The sequence below is a fragment of the Dromiciops gliroides genome, chromosome 5, assembly GCF_019393635.1.
Source record: "Dromiciops gliroides isolate mDroGli1 chromosome 5, mDroGli1.pri, whole genome shotgun sequence".
In the NCBI taxonomy this organism is placed as follows: Eukaryota; Metazoa; Chordata; class Mammalia; order Microbiotheria; family Microbiotheriidae; genus Dromiciops; species Dromiciops gliroides.
In genome coordinates this window covers 279171729-279191714 of record NC_057865.1, presented here as the reverse complement: position 1 = coordinate 279191714, position 19986 = coordinate 279171729, and the positions used below count along the sequence as shown (strand labels likewise).

At 40.7% G+C, this 19986-nt stretch overlaps 1 protein-coding gene across 2 annotated transcripts in view; it reads left to right on the top strand.

Annotated features, from left to right (window-relative positions):
- Window positions 1-6504: 6504 nt before the first annotated feature.
- The window catches only part of WASHC3 (WASH complex subunit 3), a 51080-nt gene continuing 37598 nt past the window's right edge, over window positions 6505-19986 (top strand). Inside the window, exons 1-3 of one of the 2 annotated variants that reach the window (XM_043966865.1) lie at window positions 6505-6682; window positions 8591-8689; window positions 17459-17524. In XM_043966865.1, coding sequence (XP_043822800.1) covers window positions 6632-6682; window positions 8591-8689; window positions 17459-17524 — 216 coding nt within the window. In that variant the 5' untranslated portion in view covers window positions 6505-6631. The remainder of the gene's footprint in view (window positions 6683-8590; window positions 8690-17458; window positions 17525-19986) is intronic. The other variant, XM_043966864.1, reaches the window with a different exon arrangement.

The following is a 19986-nucleotide window of genomic DNA, read 5'->3' as shown; positions in this document are numbered from 1 at the left end:
TCAAAAACAACATCAAATCAAGCCTCTAAACGGATTCCGAAACTACAAAACCTACAAAAAGACAGAGAGACACAATCTTCCAACTTGAGATGATTTAGAAGACTTCAGGAAAGGTCGGTCTCACTCAGGCAAAAGGGGAGCACAGCAGGGAAGCTAGGTGGCACAGTGGATAAAGCACCGGCCCTGGATTCAGGAGGACCTAAGTTCAAATCTGGCCTCAGACACTTGACACTTACTAGCTGTGTGACCCTGGGCAAGTCACTTAACCCTCATTGCCCTGCAAAAAATAAAATAAAATAATTTTTAAAAGGGCAGTGCAGCACAGCACAGCTCAGTGCAGCACAGCACAGAGAGGGGGTATGGGAAAGTCAGCAGGAACCTCTTGGCCACAGCAGAGCAACTGAGGCCCCTTGATCCTGGCTCAGAAAGCTGGTGGCACAGCAGATCAGTTCTGAGATCCACCAGCACCAGTGGAGAGAGCAGGCTGCCAGGTGGAGGGCCACCCATGGGACAAGCATAACTGGGCCTGACCATCTCAGCACCTGGAACAAGCACAGGGAGCAAGCCCAGGGTGATGAGAAATCCACAAGCCATAGAGGCCCCAGAGTAGAAAGTCAGTGACACAGCCCCTGTCCCCCAGCACAAGAAGCTTGAAACAGTGACCCTTGTGCCCCAGGAGCAGACCTCAACTTTAACAAAATAAGCTGCAATATGAGTAAGAAACAGAAGAGGGCTCTTACGTTGAGAGCTTCTGTGTCGACAGGGAAGAGCTAAACACAAACTCAGATGAGGACAATACTCTCAAATTGCCTACATGTAAAGCCTCAAGAGGGAAGATGAATTGGTCTCAAATTGATCTCCAGAATGGTTGGATCAGTTCACACCTCCACCAACAGTGAATTAGGGTATCAATTTTCCCACATCTTCTCCAACATTTAGCATTTTCCTTTTCTGCCATATAAGTCAATCTGATAGTTGTGAGATGATACCTCAGAGTTGTTTTAATTTGGACTTCAAGGAGTGATAACTTGATAGTCCCAAAGCTGTCCCTATCTTTATATGATATTAAAAGACCTGGAGGAAGACCTCTAGCATGTGGAGCAGATCCCCTATGAAGGATTTATTGGAGGACATGGACAAAAGACATAGAAGGTGAAAAGAGCCAGGGAGTCTACAAGCATTTGTTAAGCACTAATAACTCTGTGCCAGGCACTGGGGCTGAGTTCTAAGGATGCAAAGGCCAAAAATAGTCCAGTCTTTCAAGGAGCTTCTAGTCTAAGGGAAGGGAAGACAGAGACAGGTTGCAATCCATCCTGGAGAGAAAACACACATTGGCCAGATTACAGATCCATCCGTGTTGAAATATGGAGATTAGAAAAGATATCTTGAATGGAAATAAGCAAGGCCAGTCTCTATAATCCCTGGTCAGTAAAATCAGAGGATCCACAATTACTCCAACAAGTGAAGTAATACAACACATGTCTACAGGTTTTAAGAGATTCACATGCAACGCGGAAAAATGAGTGGTTTCTTTGGAAGTTCTGTTTCTATTCTTTTAATGAGTACTTGCTGTACACATCAGTTTTAGTGGCCCTGGGAGTTCAGTGATTAAACAGACACAAGTCTGGGGTTATAATGATGTATGATTGATGAGCAGTAGCAGTTGGGCATCCAGTAGGCAAAGAAACACCAAGTGTTTCCCTACCATGAGAACTAGGGCTGTTAGCATTCTCTTTGGCAAAAATAGATCCAAAAGAACTTGGAGCGGCTCCTCCGTAAAGTGATCAGCTAAGGACAAATTCAGGTTTAATCTTTTTTTCAGTCCAGATCTGGGATTTTACTCCACCCCACCCTCCCCTCGCAGCCAGTCTGTGGCCAAATCTTTTCAATTAGATGTTCACATTTTTCCCATCTGTCCCATTCACTCCACTCACACAGCCAACATCCTAGCTCAGGCCATCATCAAATCTCCTCTGGATTATTGCAACAATGTCCTGATTTCTGTGACTCTGGTCTCTCCCCTCTCCAGTCCAATGTCCAAACAGCTAGAAAACTGGTTTTCCCAAGGCACAACTTCTTGTCATCCCCCTTCTCAAGAAGCTTCCACAGCTTCTTCTTGCCTCTATGATTACAATACAAACTGCTCCATTTGGAATTTAAAGCCCTTCACCACCCAGTTCTAGATTGATTCCAGACTTATTTGATATTATTTCCTCTCAGTCCTACATATTACATAAACTGGCCAGACACAACATTACATCTTCCCCCTCTGTGTATATCCCCGATGCCTAGGAGGTTCTCCCTCCTCACCTTAACTTCTCTAAACCTATACTCACTTTGAAGGCCCACTCAGATGTTACCTCCCGCATAAGGCCTTCCAGATCTGCCATAGACATCGGCTCTCTTTCCTGCCCCCCACAAAAAAAATGTACTTTGTATTATGTATAGATTGCTTTCCCCCAGCAGAATGTAAGCTTCTTGAGGGCAGGGCCTAGTTTATTTTCATCTTTGTATTACTTAGCCCGGGGCCTAGCCTGCAGTAGGTGCTTGATAAAGTCTTGTTGAATCTATGAAATCCTGTTGTTGGGAAAATTTTCCGGAACCTTACTAGCTACTGCCCAAATAAGCCAACATAGGATATAGACAGGCAGGTAACTGCAGTTTCTATATTCACTCAAAAATGTGACACGCACAAGTAGGTGATAGGCACAGCCCTCCCTCACTTAAATCCAATTCATTGCAAGTCATGGCATCTGTTGTGGTCCTCTGAGAATGAAGGACAAACAACAACTTTGATTCCAGCATTTTGCTTCCCATCTCTTATGGGGTTTATTGCACTGTATTTACCAGATGCAGTTTGGGGCTGGGCAGGTGCAGGAAGAGAGCTATGTCTGGAGTCAGGGGAGCTGGGTTCAAATTTTAACTCTGAAAGTAGGACCTCAGACAATTCATTTTCACCTCTCAGTTTCTTCATCTACAAAATGGGACTAATGATATCTTACAAGGCTGCTCCTCTACTTGTATCTCTTCCAAAGTCAAATCTCTTTCTAGGTCTTTATATTCATTCTAAACTGAAATTGCCAGTGTTAACTTTATCCCAAAATATCCCATCTAACCTGATTGCTTCTCCTAGGGAGTAAGGACACCCAGGGACAGTCAAGTTGTATCAGTCAGACAGTTGATGTCTTAGACAGTAATAAGAACAGTGGGAAGTAACGGGTTGTTATAGGGTCGCTTTTTTTTTTTTTGCAGGGCAATGAGGGTTAAGTGACTTGGCCAGGGTCACACAGCTAGTAAGTGTCAAGTGTCTGAGGCTGGATTTGAACTCAGGTCCTCCTGAATCCAAGGCCAGTGCTTTATCCACTGCTCCACCTAGCTGCCCTCGGGTCGCTTTTAAAATCCCAAGTATGGCATTTAATCATTTACCATCGTTCACAATGTTACATTCTGTCATTAGAGAGCATTAGGATCCCATTTTCAAATCACCAGTGCTGTGGAACCACCTTATAAAATGCAGTGACATTAGAAACAACCATTGTAGTATCAAAGGCAACATTTGTACATCAGAAACTACAGACATTTTGTATCGCAGCATGCATACTTAAATACCTTCGTACAGAGTACATTTCTGGCCACCGAAGCAGGAAGCAACAGGTAAAGTCAATGCAGCTGGCTGCTAGACACAAATCCATGTCACATTGCCAGTCTGATCTTCTAAGGTTCTTTCCAAAAAAAGGATTCATCGGGACTTAACATGGTCTTTTGTCCCAGAGACAGTAGATGCTCTACCACGGGATCCATTCTCTTTGGTCTGAAACGGAACATCCTCTTCTCTGGCCAGGGGAGAGGTTGGTAGTACAATCACCCTGTCCTTTCTCTCTCTCTCTCTCACTATGGTACATGGAATCCTGGGAGTGAACATCCCAGCTTCCACTTGACCTTGGTTAACTGGCTCACAAAAAGTCTTTGGGCCATTTACCAGGTTGTGTTGCTGGAATCCATTTGGGCAGCAGGGTCAACTTCAAATCATCATTTTTTAAAAAAGCATATATGCTATACCAAGAACATGTTCATCATTACAGTATTTAGTCACTTGGATAAAATCAACTGTTATGATACCAAAAGAAAAAAGAGCCATCATGTATACTTTTGTCTCAATAGCACAACACAATAGCACTTCACAAGGCCTCACGACAATCCTATAACACAAATGGCACCACCATCCACATTTCGCAGACGAGGAAACTGAGGCTGAAAGTAATTAATTTGCCCAGAGTCGCCCAGCTCAAATGTGTCTGTGGCAGGATGGAAACTCAGGTCTCCCTTTCTCCAAGTCCAGAATTCTATCCACTGACCTAGGGAGCCAGTCTAGATCTCTTTTTTTCTCAGTTGCCTCACTATTCCCAGGATTTTTTTTTTTTTAGTGTGGCAATTGGGGTTAAGTGACTTGCCCAGGGTCACACAGCTAGTAAGTGTTAAGTGTCTGAGGCCGGATTTGAACCCAGGTACTCCTGACTCCAGGGCCAGTGCTCTATCCACTGCACCACCTAGCTGCCCCTCCCAGGATGATTTTAGACTGTACTTCTGAAAAATCCTTCAGAATAGGTTTCATGCAGTCTACAGATCAGAGGTATTAAAGTTTGTTCATGACCCGAATATTCTATCTAACTTTTGTTTTTCCTCCTGAACCCAGTTTTCCTTTGAAAACGGGTTGATGTTCATTCAAGGAGTTTAAACAGGGGCCTCTGGCTACTTCCTGTATTAAAATGTTTCATGTCTCAGAGAAAAAGTCTGACAAGATAACTCTTGCTACCTTCACACCCAATCACAGCTTCCCAAAGGCTGCAGCAAAGTTTACCAAATACAAATCAACTCTTTGACAAACCAAAATATACACAATTGGATACTTAAGAGGAGGATTCTTTCTTTACCAACAAAAGTAATAAGTTACAGTAGTAAATCATAAATCAATCACAGCTTTCTGGTCAAGGAAGATCTGTCCCAATGTTACAAAGAAATCACATTTATAAATATCACTTTGAAATAAAGTACTATACGACTTCCAGTCATAATGTAAAAAAAAAAAATCCAACCCCCCCAATTTATCAACGTTAACATAAAACAATCCCATAGATTTGAAACATAAACACAAAACTTAATGCTAATCTAATAAAATTAATCCAGCTGAATGCATTACAAATCAGCTATGAGGAAAAACCATTTCATTCATTTACTAATTTCTGGCATTCTACACTAGTTGCATAGATCACTGGGCTTGGAATTAGGGAGACTCATGTCCGAGTTCGAAACTGACCTCAGATACTTACTAGATATGTGACCCTGGACAAGTCATTTCACTCCTGTTTGCCTCAGTTCCTCATCTATAAAAATGAGCTGAAGAAGGAAATGGCAAACCACTCCAGTATCTTTGCCAAAATCTTTACCAAGAGTTGGATATGGTTGAACAACATACTAGTTATATTCAGAAACCAGTTACTGGACTAATAAGTGCTTTTTCCCCCCCCCTAGGGCAATGAGGGTTAAGTGATTTGCGGTCAGATTTAAACTCAGGTCCTCCTGAATCCAGGATTAGTGCTTTATCCACTGCGCCACCTAGCTGCCCCTTGCTAAGTGCTTTATTAGATAAGATAAAGGGAAGGGAGGGGACAGAGTAGTTATCACTGTAGCTCTCAGAGCTACAAAGATATAACTCTAGCAGTTTCCATTATTCAGAATATGGATCAACTATACTGTGAACGATAATTGACTCCAATTAAATATCAGTTCAATATGAATCCAAATATTAGGCAAGTGGCTCAACCTCCCAGGGCCTCAGTTTTCTCTATGGTAAAATAAGGGAATTTGAACTAGATGGCCTCGGAGGTTTCTCCTAGCTCTTGTCAAGCCCCTTATTATAGGTGTGGTTACGTGGTCACCTGAGCTCCCTCCCACCTCTGGAGTCAAGACCCCTAAAAACGTGGGTGGTCACTTGGCCACCTGAAGCCACCTTTCAGGCCTGAAGCCATGACCCTAAGTACAGGTGTGATACCTGGCCAGATGAGCTCCCTCTCAGCTCTGGAGTTAAGATGCCAATTACAGGTGGTGTTAACCTGGCCCCCGAGCTTCCTCCCTACTTTGGAGCCATGACTCTAAGTACAGGTGTGGTTACCTGACCACCTCTTAGCTCTGGAGTCAAGACCCTAAGTTCACGGGTACTTAATTGGCCACGTGAGCTTGCTTTCTAGTTCTGACATTGATTTTAGTTATAACCAAGTTTGGCCGCTACTCTAACTTACGCACTACTTTGAGCATGCGCCATCGGCTTCCCTGGTGGACGAGTAGAGAAAAACTACAGTTCCCAGAAGGCCATGCGGAAGGGGTCCGAGGAGGTTGGTTTCTTCCGCAGGCTCAGAGCCAATGAGAGGCTCTAGAACAAAACTACAACTCCCGAAAGGCTTTGCGAAAAGGCTTCTGTTTGTCTTTCCCGCAGGCGCAGAGGCCCTCTGCGGTTCGCTCTGTCCACTTCCGGGGGGAAAGGGCTGTGGGACCTCGGGCTGAGAAGTCCAGTCGGGAGTCGCTCCCGGGGTTCGGGCTGGGAAAGCAGGGGGCGTGGGGCCCGCTCTCCGGGGCCATGGACGAGGACGGGCTGCCTCTGATGGGGTCGGGCATAGACCTGACCAAGGTTGGTAGGGGAGGAAGCTGCAGGCTCTCCTCTGGGAGGAGGGTAGCTCCCGGGAGTCACGGGGTCACGGAGACCCGCCCTCTCGTTTGACAGGAGGAAACTGAGGCCCAGGGAGGGGAAGTGCCTTAATATAGGATCACAGACCTAGAGCTGGAGGGCGCCCCAGAGGCACCTAGTCCGACCCCGTCATCTTACAGGGGAGGAAACTGAGGCCCAGAAAGAGCACTTGTTATCGCGTGACTTTAGCCAAGTAAGTCACTTCTCTCTGAATCTCGCTTTCCCCGTTTGTAAAATAAAGGGGTCAGACTAGCTGCCCCTAAGGCCCCCTCCGGCTCTAAATCTATGCTCTTTCTGAGCCTCAGTTTCCCCATTTGTAAAATAGGGGGCGGGTCAGACTAGCTGCCCCTAAGATCCCCTCCATCTCTAAATCTATGATTTTTCTGAGCCTCAGTTTCCCACTTGTAAAATGGGGGGGGGGGTCAGACCAGCTGCCCCTAAGGTCCCCTTTAGCTCTAGGTCTGATCCCAAAGCATGTTTCAAATCATCTAGAAGGAACGTTGCGGGTGGTCTTCCGGTCCAAGCCTCTCCCTATCAGATAAGAAAACTGAGGCCTACAGAAAAAAATAAGGGACTTACATGAAGTCCCACCAGTGGTTGAGGGGCAGAGCCTGTCTTCTGACTCTGTGTTGCTCTTTCCTCAACAGGAGTCACAGCTCACAAATTCAGAGGTGGGAGATACTTTAGAGGACATTTATTCCATACCTCCCCACTTTTCAAGGGAGGAAACTGAGGCCCACAAAAGTTTAGCAGCATGCTTGAGGTTACACACAGACAAGATTCAAAAGCAGGCCCTTTGACTCCAGATCCAGTGTTCCTTCTGTGATGAGGATCATGGTGGTGGAATTGTACCCTTCCTCAGCATTCATACCCCGCTCACCATTTAGAATACAAGAAGTTATTTTATGGCAGTGAGAGCAACCTCCAGAAACAGAAACCTCTTAGTTGGTCAGTCGGAGGGACGCAGCATGGCTAAACTATCCAGCTTCACAGATGTGACCTAGAAGGAGACATTCTTTCCCAGAGTTTCCCATATCTGTGGATTGCAGAGACTGGTGGCAAAAGGTGTTCACAGCTTACTCCTGTCTCCCCTCATGACCCGTTTTAGTTTTCTCCTTTAAAAAAAAAAAACAACAACTGGTTTCTGGTCAATACAGATTCCCCATCCTCTGAATCTTGTGTCTCTTGTTCAGCTTCAGACTTTACCCCAGATCTGAATGGTGCAGAGGAAGAAACACTGGGTTCAGGGCTTGAAGACTGGCCTTTTTAATACTTGTGTGCCCTTGGATGAGGTCCTTCCTGCCTCTGACCCTCACTTCTGTCATCTGTAAAATGAGGAGTTTGGATTGGAATATCACTAAGATTCCTTCCATTAATGAGTTGACCGTGTGCACTTTTTGAAGCAACCCATTCCACTGTTAAATATCTCTGCTTACTAGGCAGCACCTCCTTGTACTGAACCAAGATTATCTGCCTCTATACTTTGCCTCTAGTTTGGTTCCCCAGGCCAAGCCAAGGAAGTAGAATTCCTTTTCCGTTTGTTAACCCTTTAAATGCTTAAAGATAGTGCTTCTAGGATTCAAGGGAAAGTATTTTGGAAATAATTCGATCTAGCCTCCTCATTTCACAAGAAGGAAACTGAGACCCCAAGAAGGGTAGTGACTTGCCCAAAACCACACAGGTAGTGAGTAGCAAAGCCCAAAATGGAACCCAGGTCGTCTGACTCCAGAATGATTGTTCTTTCCACTACCTACAATGCCCCAGATTTCAAACAAAGCACTAAACCATGTGTAGCTTTCATCAGAAGCCCTTTCACCTGTTTGAATTATGTTGTGTTTTTACTTAATGCAGGTGCCAGCAATCCAACAGAAAAGGACTGTTGCGTTTCTAAACCAGTTTGTGGTACATACAGTACAGTTTCTCAACCGATTTTCTACAGTTTGTGAAGAGGTAGGTTGTTTGGTGTTTGTTCTCAGAATGGCAGAGAAACTGGTTAATTTTGTTTTAATTGGAAGAGTGTGTTGTAACTGCTTCTGGTATTGGGCCAATGCTGTTTGTTCTTGCCTCTTTGTCCTTAGACACCTATAATCACCTGAATTTGATTCTCGTGTAAGTTGTCATTTTTCTAGACATTTTATACAATCGTGTTTCCTCCTCCTGCCATTTTAGAGTTTTGAATTATTTAAGCAACAGTCAAGTAATTTAAGTCAGGCTTTTTGTGATAGGTGGGAGCATTGAAATCTACCATTCCAGGGTAGATGAAGAAGCTACAATGGGGAAGGCCTAGTATGAGTAGAGGGAAAAAATCCCTGTCTTCCTACTATATTATGGAAACTTTCTACTTTCTGTGTGCAAAAACATTTAGTTAAGCTGCCCAAGAGCAAGCCTCCCTAACCTTTATGCATCACATCTTTTTTGAAAGTCTCTACTAGCAGCTACATGGAAGGCAGTCTTCAGCAGATTTGGTTTAGATAACGCATCATGAATGTTCTAGGTACCATGACTTCTTTCTTCTCTCTAACTCTTGATTTTCTTTTTTTTGAGAGAAGTTTGCAGAAGTGTATTTCAGTGCTCCTTCATACCTCCTCCCACTACCAAAATTTTTGTTATGGGAGATTGCAGCTGTTTCCTAAACGAAAATGAAATGTGAGCATTGCCTGAGATCTTGATTTATTCCATATCTCCCATAGTATAGATAATTAGGAGTCGATCCAAAGTCATGTGTACAGGTCTTTCTGATGCTAATTAGAATGCCTTGGTTATTTCCAGGCTAGATAGTTATTCAGGATGAGTGCAATGAGAGGCATTTTAATTTGTTTTTATGTGGGAGAGTACAGTATGGTATGTTCCTTTACTCATTTAAGCCACATTTATTGGGGGGGGGGGAAGGGGAGCAGGCAGTCAGGGTTAAGTGATTTGCCCAGGGTCACACAGCTAGTAAGCATCAGATGTTTTAGGCCAAATTTGAACTCAGGTCCTCCTGACTCCAGGGCCAGTGCTCTGTCCACTGTGCCACTTAGCTGCCGCTAAACTGCATTTATTTTTAATTAATTTTCTCTCCATGTTTGTGTCTATGTATATAGACATATATGTATATGTGTATATATATTTAACTAGAAAGTTTAGATAATCTGGTAATCATTGTCCTTGGAATGAATATCTATCTATCTATTTAGATATATCTATATAGGTAGATATAAGTATATATCTATATCAATATAGTTATGAAGTCACTCTATTTGTATATCTATATAGATCCATATTTAGATGTATGTATATAGGTAGATATAGGTATATATATATATATCAATATAGATAGAAAATCAATCCACATTTGCATATCTATCTATAGATATCTACGTATTATAGTAGATAGATAGATAGATATGCAGATACAGTGATTTTTCTTCCCAAGCTGGGGAGTGTTTGGTTTGGTTACCTGAATCTGTTTTTAATGCATTGCTAGCACCTTTATGGAATGTAGTGATTCTTTTTTCAGAAGGACAATCAAGCCAACTCAGCTTTTTTTTTCCCCCTCAAATAAAAAAATGAACCTAAGTTGCTATTTTTTTGAGGTGGAACTCAAGTGAAAAAAATGGAAAAAATTCTGTTTTTCCATGTGAACTGATTTGAACCCAAACCAAACTGTAACAAATTCAGTTAAACTAAACCCAAACCGGAATTGAATTAGAGAAAAAAAAAATCACTGGCTTGTTTCCTCTGGTTCACTAATTAAAGGAATATTGCAGCACTAGGGTCCCTTCCTACTCATAAAATGGAATATTGAATTTTAACTATTGTTGCCCTCACAATATATATTTTTCCTGATATTCTTCAAATACCTTGGATGTCATGGCTAGCAAATCATGTGGTTCTCTCATCATTCTCGTTATTTTCCAAGAGGATCCACTCAAACTTGTATGTCCATTGACCAAATTTCCCTTTTTTGGCCCTTAGTAGATCCACAGCCCAGTAGTAAGAAGTTCATTTTGTAAGTAGTGTTTCTCTTTTCGAGCACTGAATGTATAAACAATGTATACTTTACAGCACCCCAAACCACAGCATTTTGGTTTTGTATAATATGTTCAGCCATAAAGTACATATTTCCCCCTTTGTCCTGTCAAGTCTTGTCCTTTAATGTGTTGGAATAAAAATGTACTGGTTGATACTGAAGTCTATGGTTGTTGGAAAAAATCTGAGGCACCATGTGAACTTGCTCTAGTCCCTTGTCAGTTCTAAAAGGGAGAGGATTTACTTATCTCTCACTGTTTAAATGGATGCCCAGGCCTAGAAACCAGTCAGAGATTTTTCTACTTTTACAAATAGAGGCAAGACATTGTCGATTGAATGATAATATGGTTCTTACCTCCTAAGAAATGTAAAAGAAAATACATCATTTCCAGTAGAACAACGAACAGTGTTCTGCTAAAACGTTATCTTTTGTCTGTAATTGCAAAGAAGATCATTTTGCTAGAGCTGAAAATTGGTTCTGTGTGTCTTAACCTGGCTAATGCAGTTTTCCTTACTAATTCCTGGAATGTACTGCATTGTCCTTTTTAGCCCCTTTTTTGTTGTCTTTGTGGGTCAAATTTGGCTAAATTGAATTCTGTGAATATTTAAAATTTTCCAGGACAGAATTTCATTATTAACAGTCTGACCTAATTCATAAATCTAAAAATCATACATTTGAAGAAAAAATAACATGGACTTATGACCCAGTCTTTCTTTTGAAAGGAAAGTAATTAATAAGATTTTTAATGTAGCCTGAGTATAGGAGATACTGATTTGCATGAAAAATTAATATGCATTTCAAAGGAATGTAAACATTTATTTCCCATTTTTAGTTTAGTTACAATTTTGATTGCTCACTTGGCAGAGTTAGACTTAGAGGACCCGGAAAAAAAAAAAGAGTTTGAGGACTCGAGTTCAAATTCTAGCTCCATGACCTAGGACAAGTTACTTAACCTTATTCAACCAAAATGACCTCATCTGTGAAATGGGTTGGAGAGAGGAGGGCAGAATACCAGCCCATTTCTTGGCTCTCCTTGTACCTCCCAATCTCTGATCCCATGATATTCAAAAGGGAGAAGGAAGGGAGAATGAAGGTGACTGCTGCTTGCTGCTAGATGGTGTACTTGTCCTCAGTATCCCAGTAATGTATTTCAGAGGCTTCTCTATTCAGAGAGAACAGATCTGGGAGGAATGCAACCCTTTCATTGATGCTGCTGCCACTTCCAGTCTCACTGCTGTAACCTTGCTGGAGTCAAGGAGGAGAAAGAAGACTACTTGGGAAGAGGCCCATCATTCTTGAGTTTCAGAGTGGCCTGAGATCTTCTTAGCAAATGGAGCATCTGACCTGGGGTCAGGAAGATCCGAATTCAAATCCAGTCCCAGACACATTCTGGCTGAGTGGCCCTGGGCAAGTCACTTCTAGGCCTGCCTTCGTTTCTTCATTTATAAAACAGGAATAATAACATCCCTTTCCTCTCCAGGTTGTTGTGAGGATCCAGTGAGATAATGATTAGAAAGCACTTAGCACAGTGCCTGGCACAAAGGCACTAAATTAAACTAAATAAAGGTTAGCGTTTATGATCCTCTTGTCTTCTATCCTCCCCTCACCAATATGCACCATATTCACTCCAATGTCACACAGCAACATTTAGGAGTAGTTCATGATGGCTGCAGAAAAGCTGCAAAAACATTATGTAATTATGTGCTGGAGATTCATGCAGAACGGAAGCCCAGCAGAATTGTACTCTTACAGCAAGAAAGCCAGCAGTGACTTATCCAGAGAAATAAAGTCATGTCTTATTGTCACCGTTATGTGGACTCAGACTTAAATGCCAAAAAAACCCCAAAGCAAACCACCATCAACACTGATAATTGCACCAGCTTATTCTATGTAGAAAATTTGGTTGTAACCCGATCACCAAAGAAATATCATCATTGACCATTTGGTGAGAATTGACATTATTTCTGTTGAAATTAACTGCTTGTCCTTGTGTTGTGATTCCCGTCCTACAAGAGTTGGAATCTTACCACTTAGAACTTCTAAATGACAATCATTTTGGAGGGATGAGGTTTTCGTGTGCTTTTGCTAGGGGCCAATGTCATCTGTGAAAAGCATTGGTTAACATAATCGGCATTCTTTCCCAGATTTTGTGGACTAACAACTGGATCGTTTTCTAAATTCTTTGTCATTCCCTATTGTCAGCACATTATTTAAATTGTGTTTTCTGAGTATTCTCTTCTTTCAGGGTCCCATTACAAATGCATATGCATAAATATTTGAATCACTTAAGGTTGTTTTTCTGTAAAAAGGAAAACTTAGTAATTTGTTCCAATACAGTTTATTATGTATGTGTGTAGACATATATTTTAGCAAAAAGAAAGGTATAAAATTGAAGACACAAGGCTAAGTTTATTTAAACAGTTTTGTTTTTATGTTGCCTCAGACCTTTATTCTATTACCAAATTAACTGAGTAGTAAGACAAAAGACAACCATAGGAGATTCAAGTCGTCCATATCTGTGTTTAGGACAATACTTCTTAAGACTGTTCACAAATCACTAGTAGTGATTGGTCTGTTCTCTCATGTGAATAGATAATCATTTTTTTTCCTGTTGCTGTAAGTGATTCATTCATGTAAATTTGTTAATGCTTTACCAAAAGTTTGTGTTTGAGAGGCAGTGTAATATAATGGATATATGGCTGGATTTAGAGTCAGGAAGTCCTGGGTTCAGATCTCATTCCAAAGATTTACTAGATATGATAATAAACACATCCCTTGAGAGCTTTGAGTCTCCCTTTCCTCATATGGGGAATGGGAACAATAGTAACTCTGACCTCACAGAATTGGTGTAAGGCCCAGATGAAATAACAGGGAAAACCCATGGCCTTCAAAATCAATATAAGTTGTTTTTATTTTCAGTAGCATATTCCATGAGCGAGGTAGACTGTTCAGAGACTCTTTGCCCTACTAGAGTCAGTCACCTGAAAATAAATGATGCATATAAGCCAGCAAAACCAAGGGCAAATTGTCTTTTTCATTCCATAACCCTGTATCTAACTGATTTCTCAGTAAATAAGTCGTCAAAGAATATGAACAGGCAGTTTTCAGAAGAAAAAATAAAAGCTAACAGTAGTCACATAAAAAATGCTCTAAGTTACTACTGATTAGAGAAATGCACATTAAAACAACACCGAGGTACTACCCCACACTGATCAGATCGGCTAATATCACAGAAAAGGAAAATGACAAATGCTGGAGGGGATGTGGAAGAATTGAGACACTAATGCACTGTTGATGAGGATGTGAACTGGTCCAACCATTCTGGAGAGCAGTTTGGAACTCTGCCCAAAGGGCCATCAAACTGTGCATATACCCTTTGACCCAGAAAACACCACTACTAGGTCTTTATCCTAGAGAGATTAAAGAAAAGGGAAAAGGGCCTATATGTACAAAAATATTTATAGCAGCTCCTTTTGTGTGGCGGCAAAGATTTAGAAACTGAAGAGATGCCCAACAATTGTGGCATATGATTATAATGGAATACTACTGTCCTATAAGGAATGGTGAAGAGGCTGATTTCAGAAAAACCTGGAAAGATTTACATGAACTGATTCAAAGGGAAGTGAGCAGAACCAGGAGAACCTTGTACATAGTAGCAGCAGTATTGTAAGGATGATCAGCTGTGAAAGACTTAGCTACTTCGATCAAGACAGTGATCCGAGACAACTCCAAAGGACCCATGACAAATGCTGTCCTCTTCCAGAGAGAAAATGGATGAGTTATGAATACATATTGAAGCAGACTTTTAAAAATTTTAAATTATTTTTTTATAATAAACATTTTATTTAATGTTTTCAGTTCCAAATTCTATCCTTCTTTCTCTCCCTCCCCTTCCCCCACCCTGAGGCAGTAAGCAATCAGATATAGGTTATACATGTGCAATTATGTAAAACATTACCATATTGGTCATTTTGTATAAGAAAACTTGAATAAAAGAAAAAAAATGAAAGAGAGTGAAAAAAAGCATTCTCCAGTCTGTGTTCAGTCAATATCAGTTGTTTCTTTGGAGGTGGATAGTATACTTCATCATTAGTCCTTGGGGGATTGTCTTGGATCTTCGTATTGCTGAGAGTAGTTAAGTCATTCTCAGTTTGAAACAGACTTTGAAACAATTTTAAATTTTTATTGTTTTATTTTGTTTGCATTTTTGTTTGTATACATGGCTAATATGGAAATATATTTGGCATGACCTCACATGTATAATCAAAATCAAAGTGCTTTCTTTCTCAGGGATGGGGAAGGGGGGGGGCAGCTAGGTGGCACAGTGGATAGAGCACCTGCCCTAGAGTCAGGAGTACCTGAGTTCAAATCCAGCCTCAGACACTTAACACTTACTAGCTATGTGACCCTGGGCAAGTCACTTAACCCCAACTGCCTCACTAAAAAAAACAAAAAAGGATGGGGAAGGGGAGGGAGGAAGGAAGAGAATATTTGGAACTCAAAATTTTAAAAAATGATCGTCCAAATTCATTTTTCATGTAATTGGAAAATACTTAGCAAAAGAAAGAAAAAACTGTCTGGCGGGCATTGAGTGACCTTACAGTTTGGGGACTGTTGTAATAAATGATAATTGATAATAAATGCTTGATGAATTAATTTGATTGAACCTTGTGGAGTGAGTTAAACCTGAAAGGCTTTAAGTGTCCTAATTGCCAAACTTTTAAAAGTTAGTATTTCTAGAAGTTTATTAAGATTAGAGGGGGCAGCTAGGTGGCCCAGTGGATAGAGCACTGGCTCTGGAGTCAGGAGGACCTGAGTTCAAATCTGGCCTCAGGCACTTAACAATTACTAGCTATGTGACCCTAGGCAAGTCACTTAACCACAATTGCCTCACCAAAAAAAAAAAAAAAAAGATTAGTAAAAGGTTAACCACAATTACTTAATATGTACATGCCTTTTGGGGCTGGTGAATTTAACTTAGATGTTGTGTTATAATAGGGATACCTGTCAGACAATGTGCTAGAAATTTTTTCTCTGATCTTAGTGTCAAAAACTTTTTTAAGAAAGTGAACTTTTTTTTTTTTAAAAGAAAGTGAACTTTCAAAAGTGAGATGTTGGTTGGTATACTTTTAGGCTAGTGAATTACAGTAGAATTTGAATCCCTGCAAATAGGTAGAGTTTCATTTTTGCCTTTCTATCTTGTGCCTAGCATACAGTGGACACTTAAAAAATTCCTGCTTCTTGATTGGTTCATTCATATATTTAAGGAACCTATAAAATGTCAGAAGAATTATATGTTAAAAGACAAAGCTGAATTACAGTCAAACAGTGGATATCAGACAATTCAGTTTTGCTTGTTTGTTTTTTCCAAATTATGTTTTTTTATGTATTCTAAGTGCAGGCAAATTTACCTTAGTCAAGCCTATTTATGAACATCTGTATTTAAAGAACTAACACATTAGGGATTTCAGAGATTTATTTTGTATAATGATTCATCGTAAGGTTTCTTTAAATATTAAGTTTCATAATATAGTACAATTTCATTGATCAAAATTTTATTTTTAACATTTTAACAAATCTTCTATGTCAAAAGAGATGCACACTTGTATTTTGCAAATCCCATACATTTTTATGTGAGCTTGAACATTGAGTCACTGACCTGATAAATCTCAACAGATTGTTTTTATTACCTTGAATTTGTTGAAAATGCACTAAATTTGTTACAATCAGAATAACTTAAGTGAACAAATCCTAGCAGGTTATGGTTAAACTTGGTTCTCTTGTTGACTTTGAATTTCTTTTTTGACTTTAATTGGTGTAAATCACATTCTGATAGCTTTGATTTTTCCAAGTAATGTCCTTCTAGACTTAACTGTCTTCTGTAAGAGAGCTAACTATATTGTGGTTCTATATTCTTTTTTTTTTTTAATTTCTCTAAAAAACTGGCAGAATGACCATTTCTCAGGGTGTTAAAGTTAGGCTTATAAGCCAGTCAGAATCCTGATATGATGCCAGAAAGCAGTCAGAATGTGGAATACTCGCCAACAAGCAACCTGGCCAACTAGTTTTGGACTGTCTGACTGAATATGGTAATGTTTAGGGTTAGGGTTTTTTAAAAAAAATGTTCTTATGGATCAAATTTTATAATGATGATATGTTGTTTGTTTATGTATGTAGGCATAATTTAATTGTGCAGAATAATTAGAGCATGGTAAATTCTTCTGGTTTATCTTCAGTTTTAATGCTAGATTGCTTCCTTTTGCTTTTTCATCATGTTCTGGTTTTTTTTTTCCCCTCTTTAATCCTTTCCAACAAGAATAATCCCATCTCCCAACATGCTCATCTCACCCTTTGACTTCTGAATCTTGAAAGTCAACTTGGGGCCAGTAATGTATGTTTATGTTTTTATGTAGTAAAGTCATGTTTTATTCCAAGCAAATTCTAGCTGGTTGGTTTATGCTACCCTTGTTTACATATGTGTATCATATTATGTATCCTAAGAAGGCTAAAGACAATATATTTCTTATTTATAAATATATATATATTTTTAAGTTTTCCTACCTCGGCTAAGTCATTTAATAGGTTATCTTACTCTTTGCAAGGTGGAAAAGCTCTTTTTTTCCCTCCTTCATTCCTAAATCGGCCTAGTGTCCCTTCCATTGTTGGCATTGAACTTCGTTCTCACATCTTAACTCTTTCTTTTCTAGAAGCTGTCAGCTCTTTCTCTTCGGATCCAACAAATCGAAACAACTCTCAATATTTTGGATGCAAAGGTTTGTCTTTCTGGCAATTTATCTTTTTCATAGACATATTTTTCTCGGTATTCTAAAACATTTAAGTGACAATATTCAGTAATAGTTCACAATGAAGCAAGTTAATTTTTTTGTTTATATGTAGTAAAAAAAAAAAAAAGCTAGGGGGCGGCTAGGTGGCGCAGTGGATAGAGCACCGGCCCTGGAGTCAGGAGGACCTGAGTTCAAATCGGGCCTCAGACACTTAACACTTACTAGCTGTGTGACCCTGGGCAAGTCACTTAACCCCAATTGCCTCACTAAAAAAAAAAAAAAAGCTAACAGTCTACAACATTGTTGGTTTTCAAAAGCTAAAGTTGGAGGAGAAATGAGATTTGTTCCAAACTGTTCATTATCTTCATTGCGATAAAATGCAAACATTGTCTCCCCCAGTAGCCATTTTAAGCATTTATTTCTTTTCTTTAAAATATTCAAAATCTTAATGATAAGTGACACATTTGTAAAAATGAATCTACTGGATGAAAACCATAAAAATGTTTAAACAATAACCAATACATAAAGTAATAGGATAAGTTATATGTAAACATATCTTGCTTATAGTTGCTCTGGCCAACATCTTTTTTTTTTTTTTTTTTGCAGGACAATGGGGGTTAAGTGACTTGCCCAGGGTCACACAGCTAGTGAGTGTCAAGTGTCTGAGGCTGGATTTGAATTCAGGTACTCCTGACTCCAGGGCCGGTGCTCTATCTACTGCACCACCTAGCTGCCCCCCAACATCTTTTTAAAATAAAGGTATGGGGCGGGGCAGTTAGGTGGTGCAGTAGATAGAGCCCTGGATTCAGGAGGACCTGAGTTCAAATGCGGCCTCAGACACTTGACACGTACTAGCTGTGTGACCCTGGGCAAGTCACTTAACCCTCATTGCCCAACCCAAAAAAAAACAAAACAAAAGAAAACCATAAAATAAAGGTATGGGAGGAGGCGGTATCTACAATCTTTGAGTGGACCTTCCTTCTACTACCACCCTCATTTATGTTTGCAAAAGATGAAAGGTATGTGGATTACCATCTTCACTACTGGAGATGTGGATTCTCTGAAGTATATGGTCTTTCTCTCTGGTTTCAGACTCAAGAGGGCTTTCCTCAGAACTGTTTCACAGTTTGGGGAATTAAAGGACGTGTGCTTGAACATTTCCTTGCTATGCCCTCAGCTTCTATACACACTTAAGGCTACTTGGGACTCAGTCCCTCTGCCTGTTGACAAATTCTCCGTGTGTATGAGTTCTTGAGATTTGATTGCTGTTTATGGTATTTGATTAATGTAATTATGCTTTGTCTTAAGTGTTCATCTTCCTCCATCAAGCCTCTTCCCTCTCCAGGCCACCCTCCACAAAGCCACCAAAGGGATATTCCTAAAACACAGGTCTGGTGGAGTTACAGCCTCTTCAGAAGAACAACAGTGGTTCCCTCTTCCCGCTGTCTTTGAATGCTCAGCAGTCAGAAGCCGCTTGAGTCTGACCCCAGCTCTCCTTTCCATGCTTATTACACATTACTCCCCTTTCCTCTACAATCCAGCCATAAGGTCGATTCACTCTTCTTCTTTGTACCCGACATGCCTTCTCCTTGCCTCTCCCCGTGCATGGAATGCATTCCCTACTAAGCTTCCCTTCCAAATACTTCTAGTGCCTTTCAGAAGTGCAGCTCCGGTTCACCTCTTACTCTTTCTGGTAATTCCCCCTCTCCAATTTCTTTGTATTCTGTGTACACATTATTTCCACCACTAGAAAGTAAGCTTCCTGATGCTAGGCACTGTTTCCTTTTGTCTTTGTATCCCTGGGGCCTTGCACATCCAAGCATAGCAGGGGCTCAATAAATACCTGGCCCTTGCTTGAGGGCAAAGCCCTGGGTTTGATCTCCACTTGGGCCCATTAAGGTCACTCAATTCACTTCCACAAACCAGAGGCTTTTTGTTTATTGGTTTTTATTTGTAGGGAAGAAATAAAAAGCTTCAGAAGGATTGGCTTCTGCTCTCATGGAGCTTAGTAACTAGTGAGGGATATGACTCATGTATGAGTAGCCATAATGCCAAATGAAACCTGTAAGAGAGGTGAAAAGAAATACAGTGGTAAGCACAGCAGGTGGAGAGGGGACATCAGGGAAAGCCTCCAGGAGGTGTTATTGAATCTCCTTTTAAAGGATTGGGGGATGGAGAGCTAGGTGGTGCAGTGGATAGAGCACTGGCCCTGGAGTCAGGAGGACCTGAGTTCAAATCTGGCCTGATACTTGACACTTACTAACTGTGTGACCCTGGGCAAGTCACTTAACCCTCATTGCCCCGCAAAAAGGAGACAGAGGGAGAGAGACAGAGAAGAAAGGAAGGAAGGAAGGAGGGAGGAAAGAAAGAAAGAGAGAGGGACAAAGAAAGAGAGAGAGAGAAAGAGAGTAGGAATTCAGCCAGGAAACCATATACCCCAGGTATGTTCT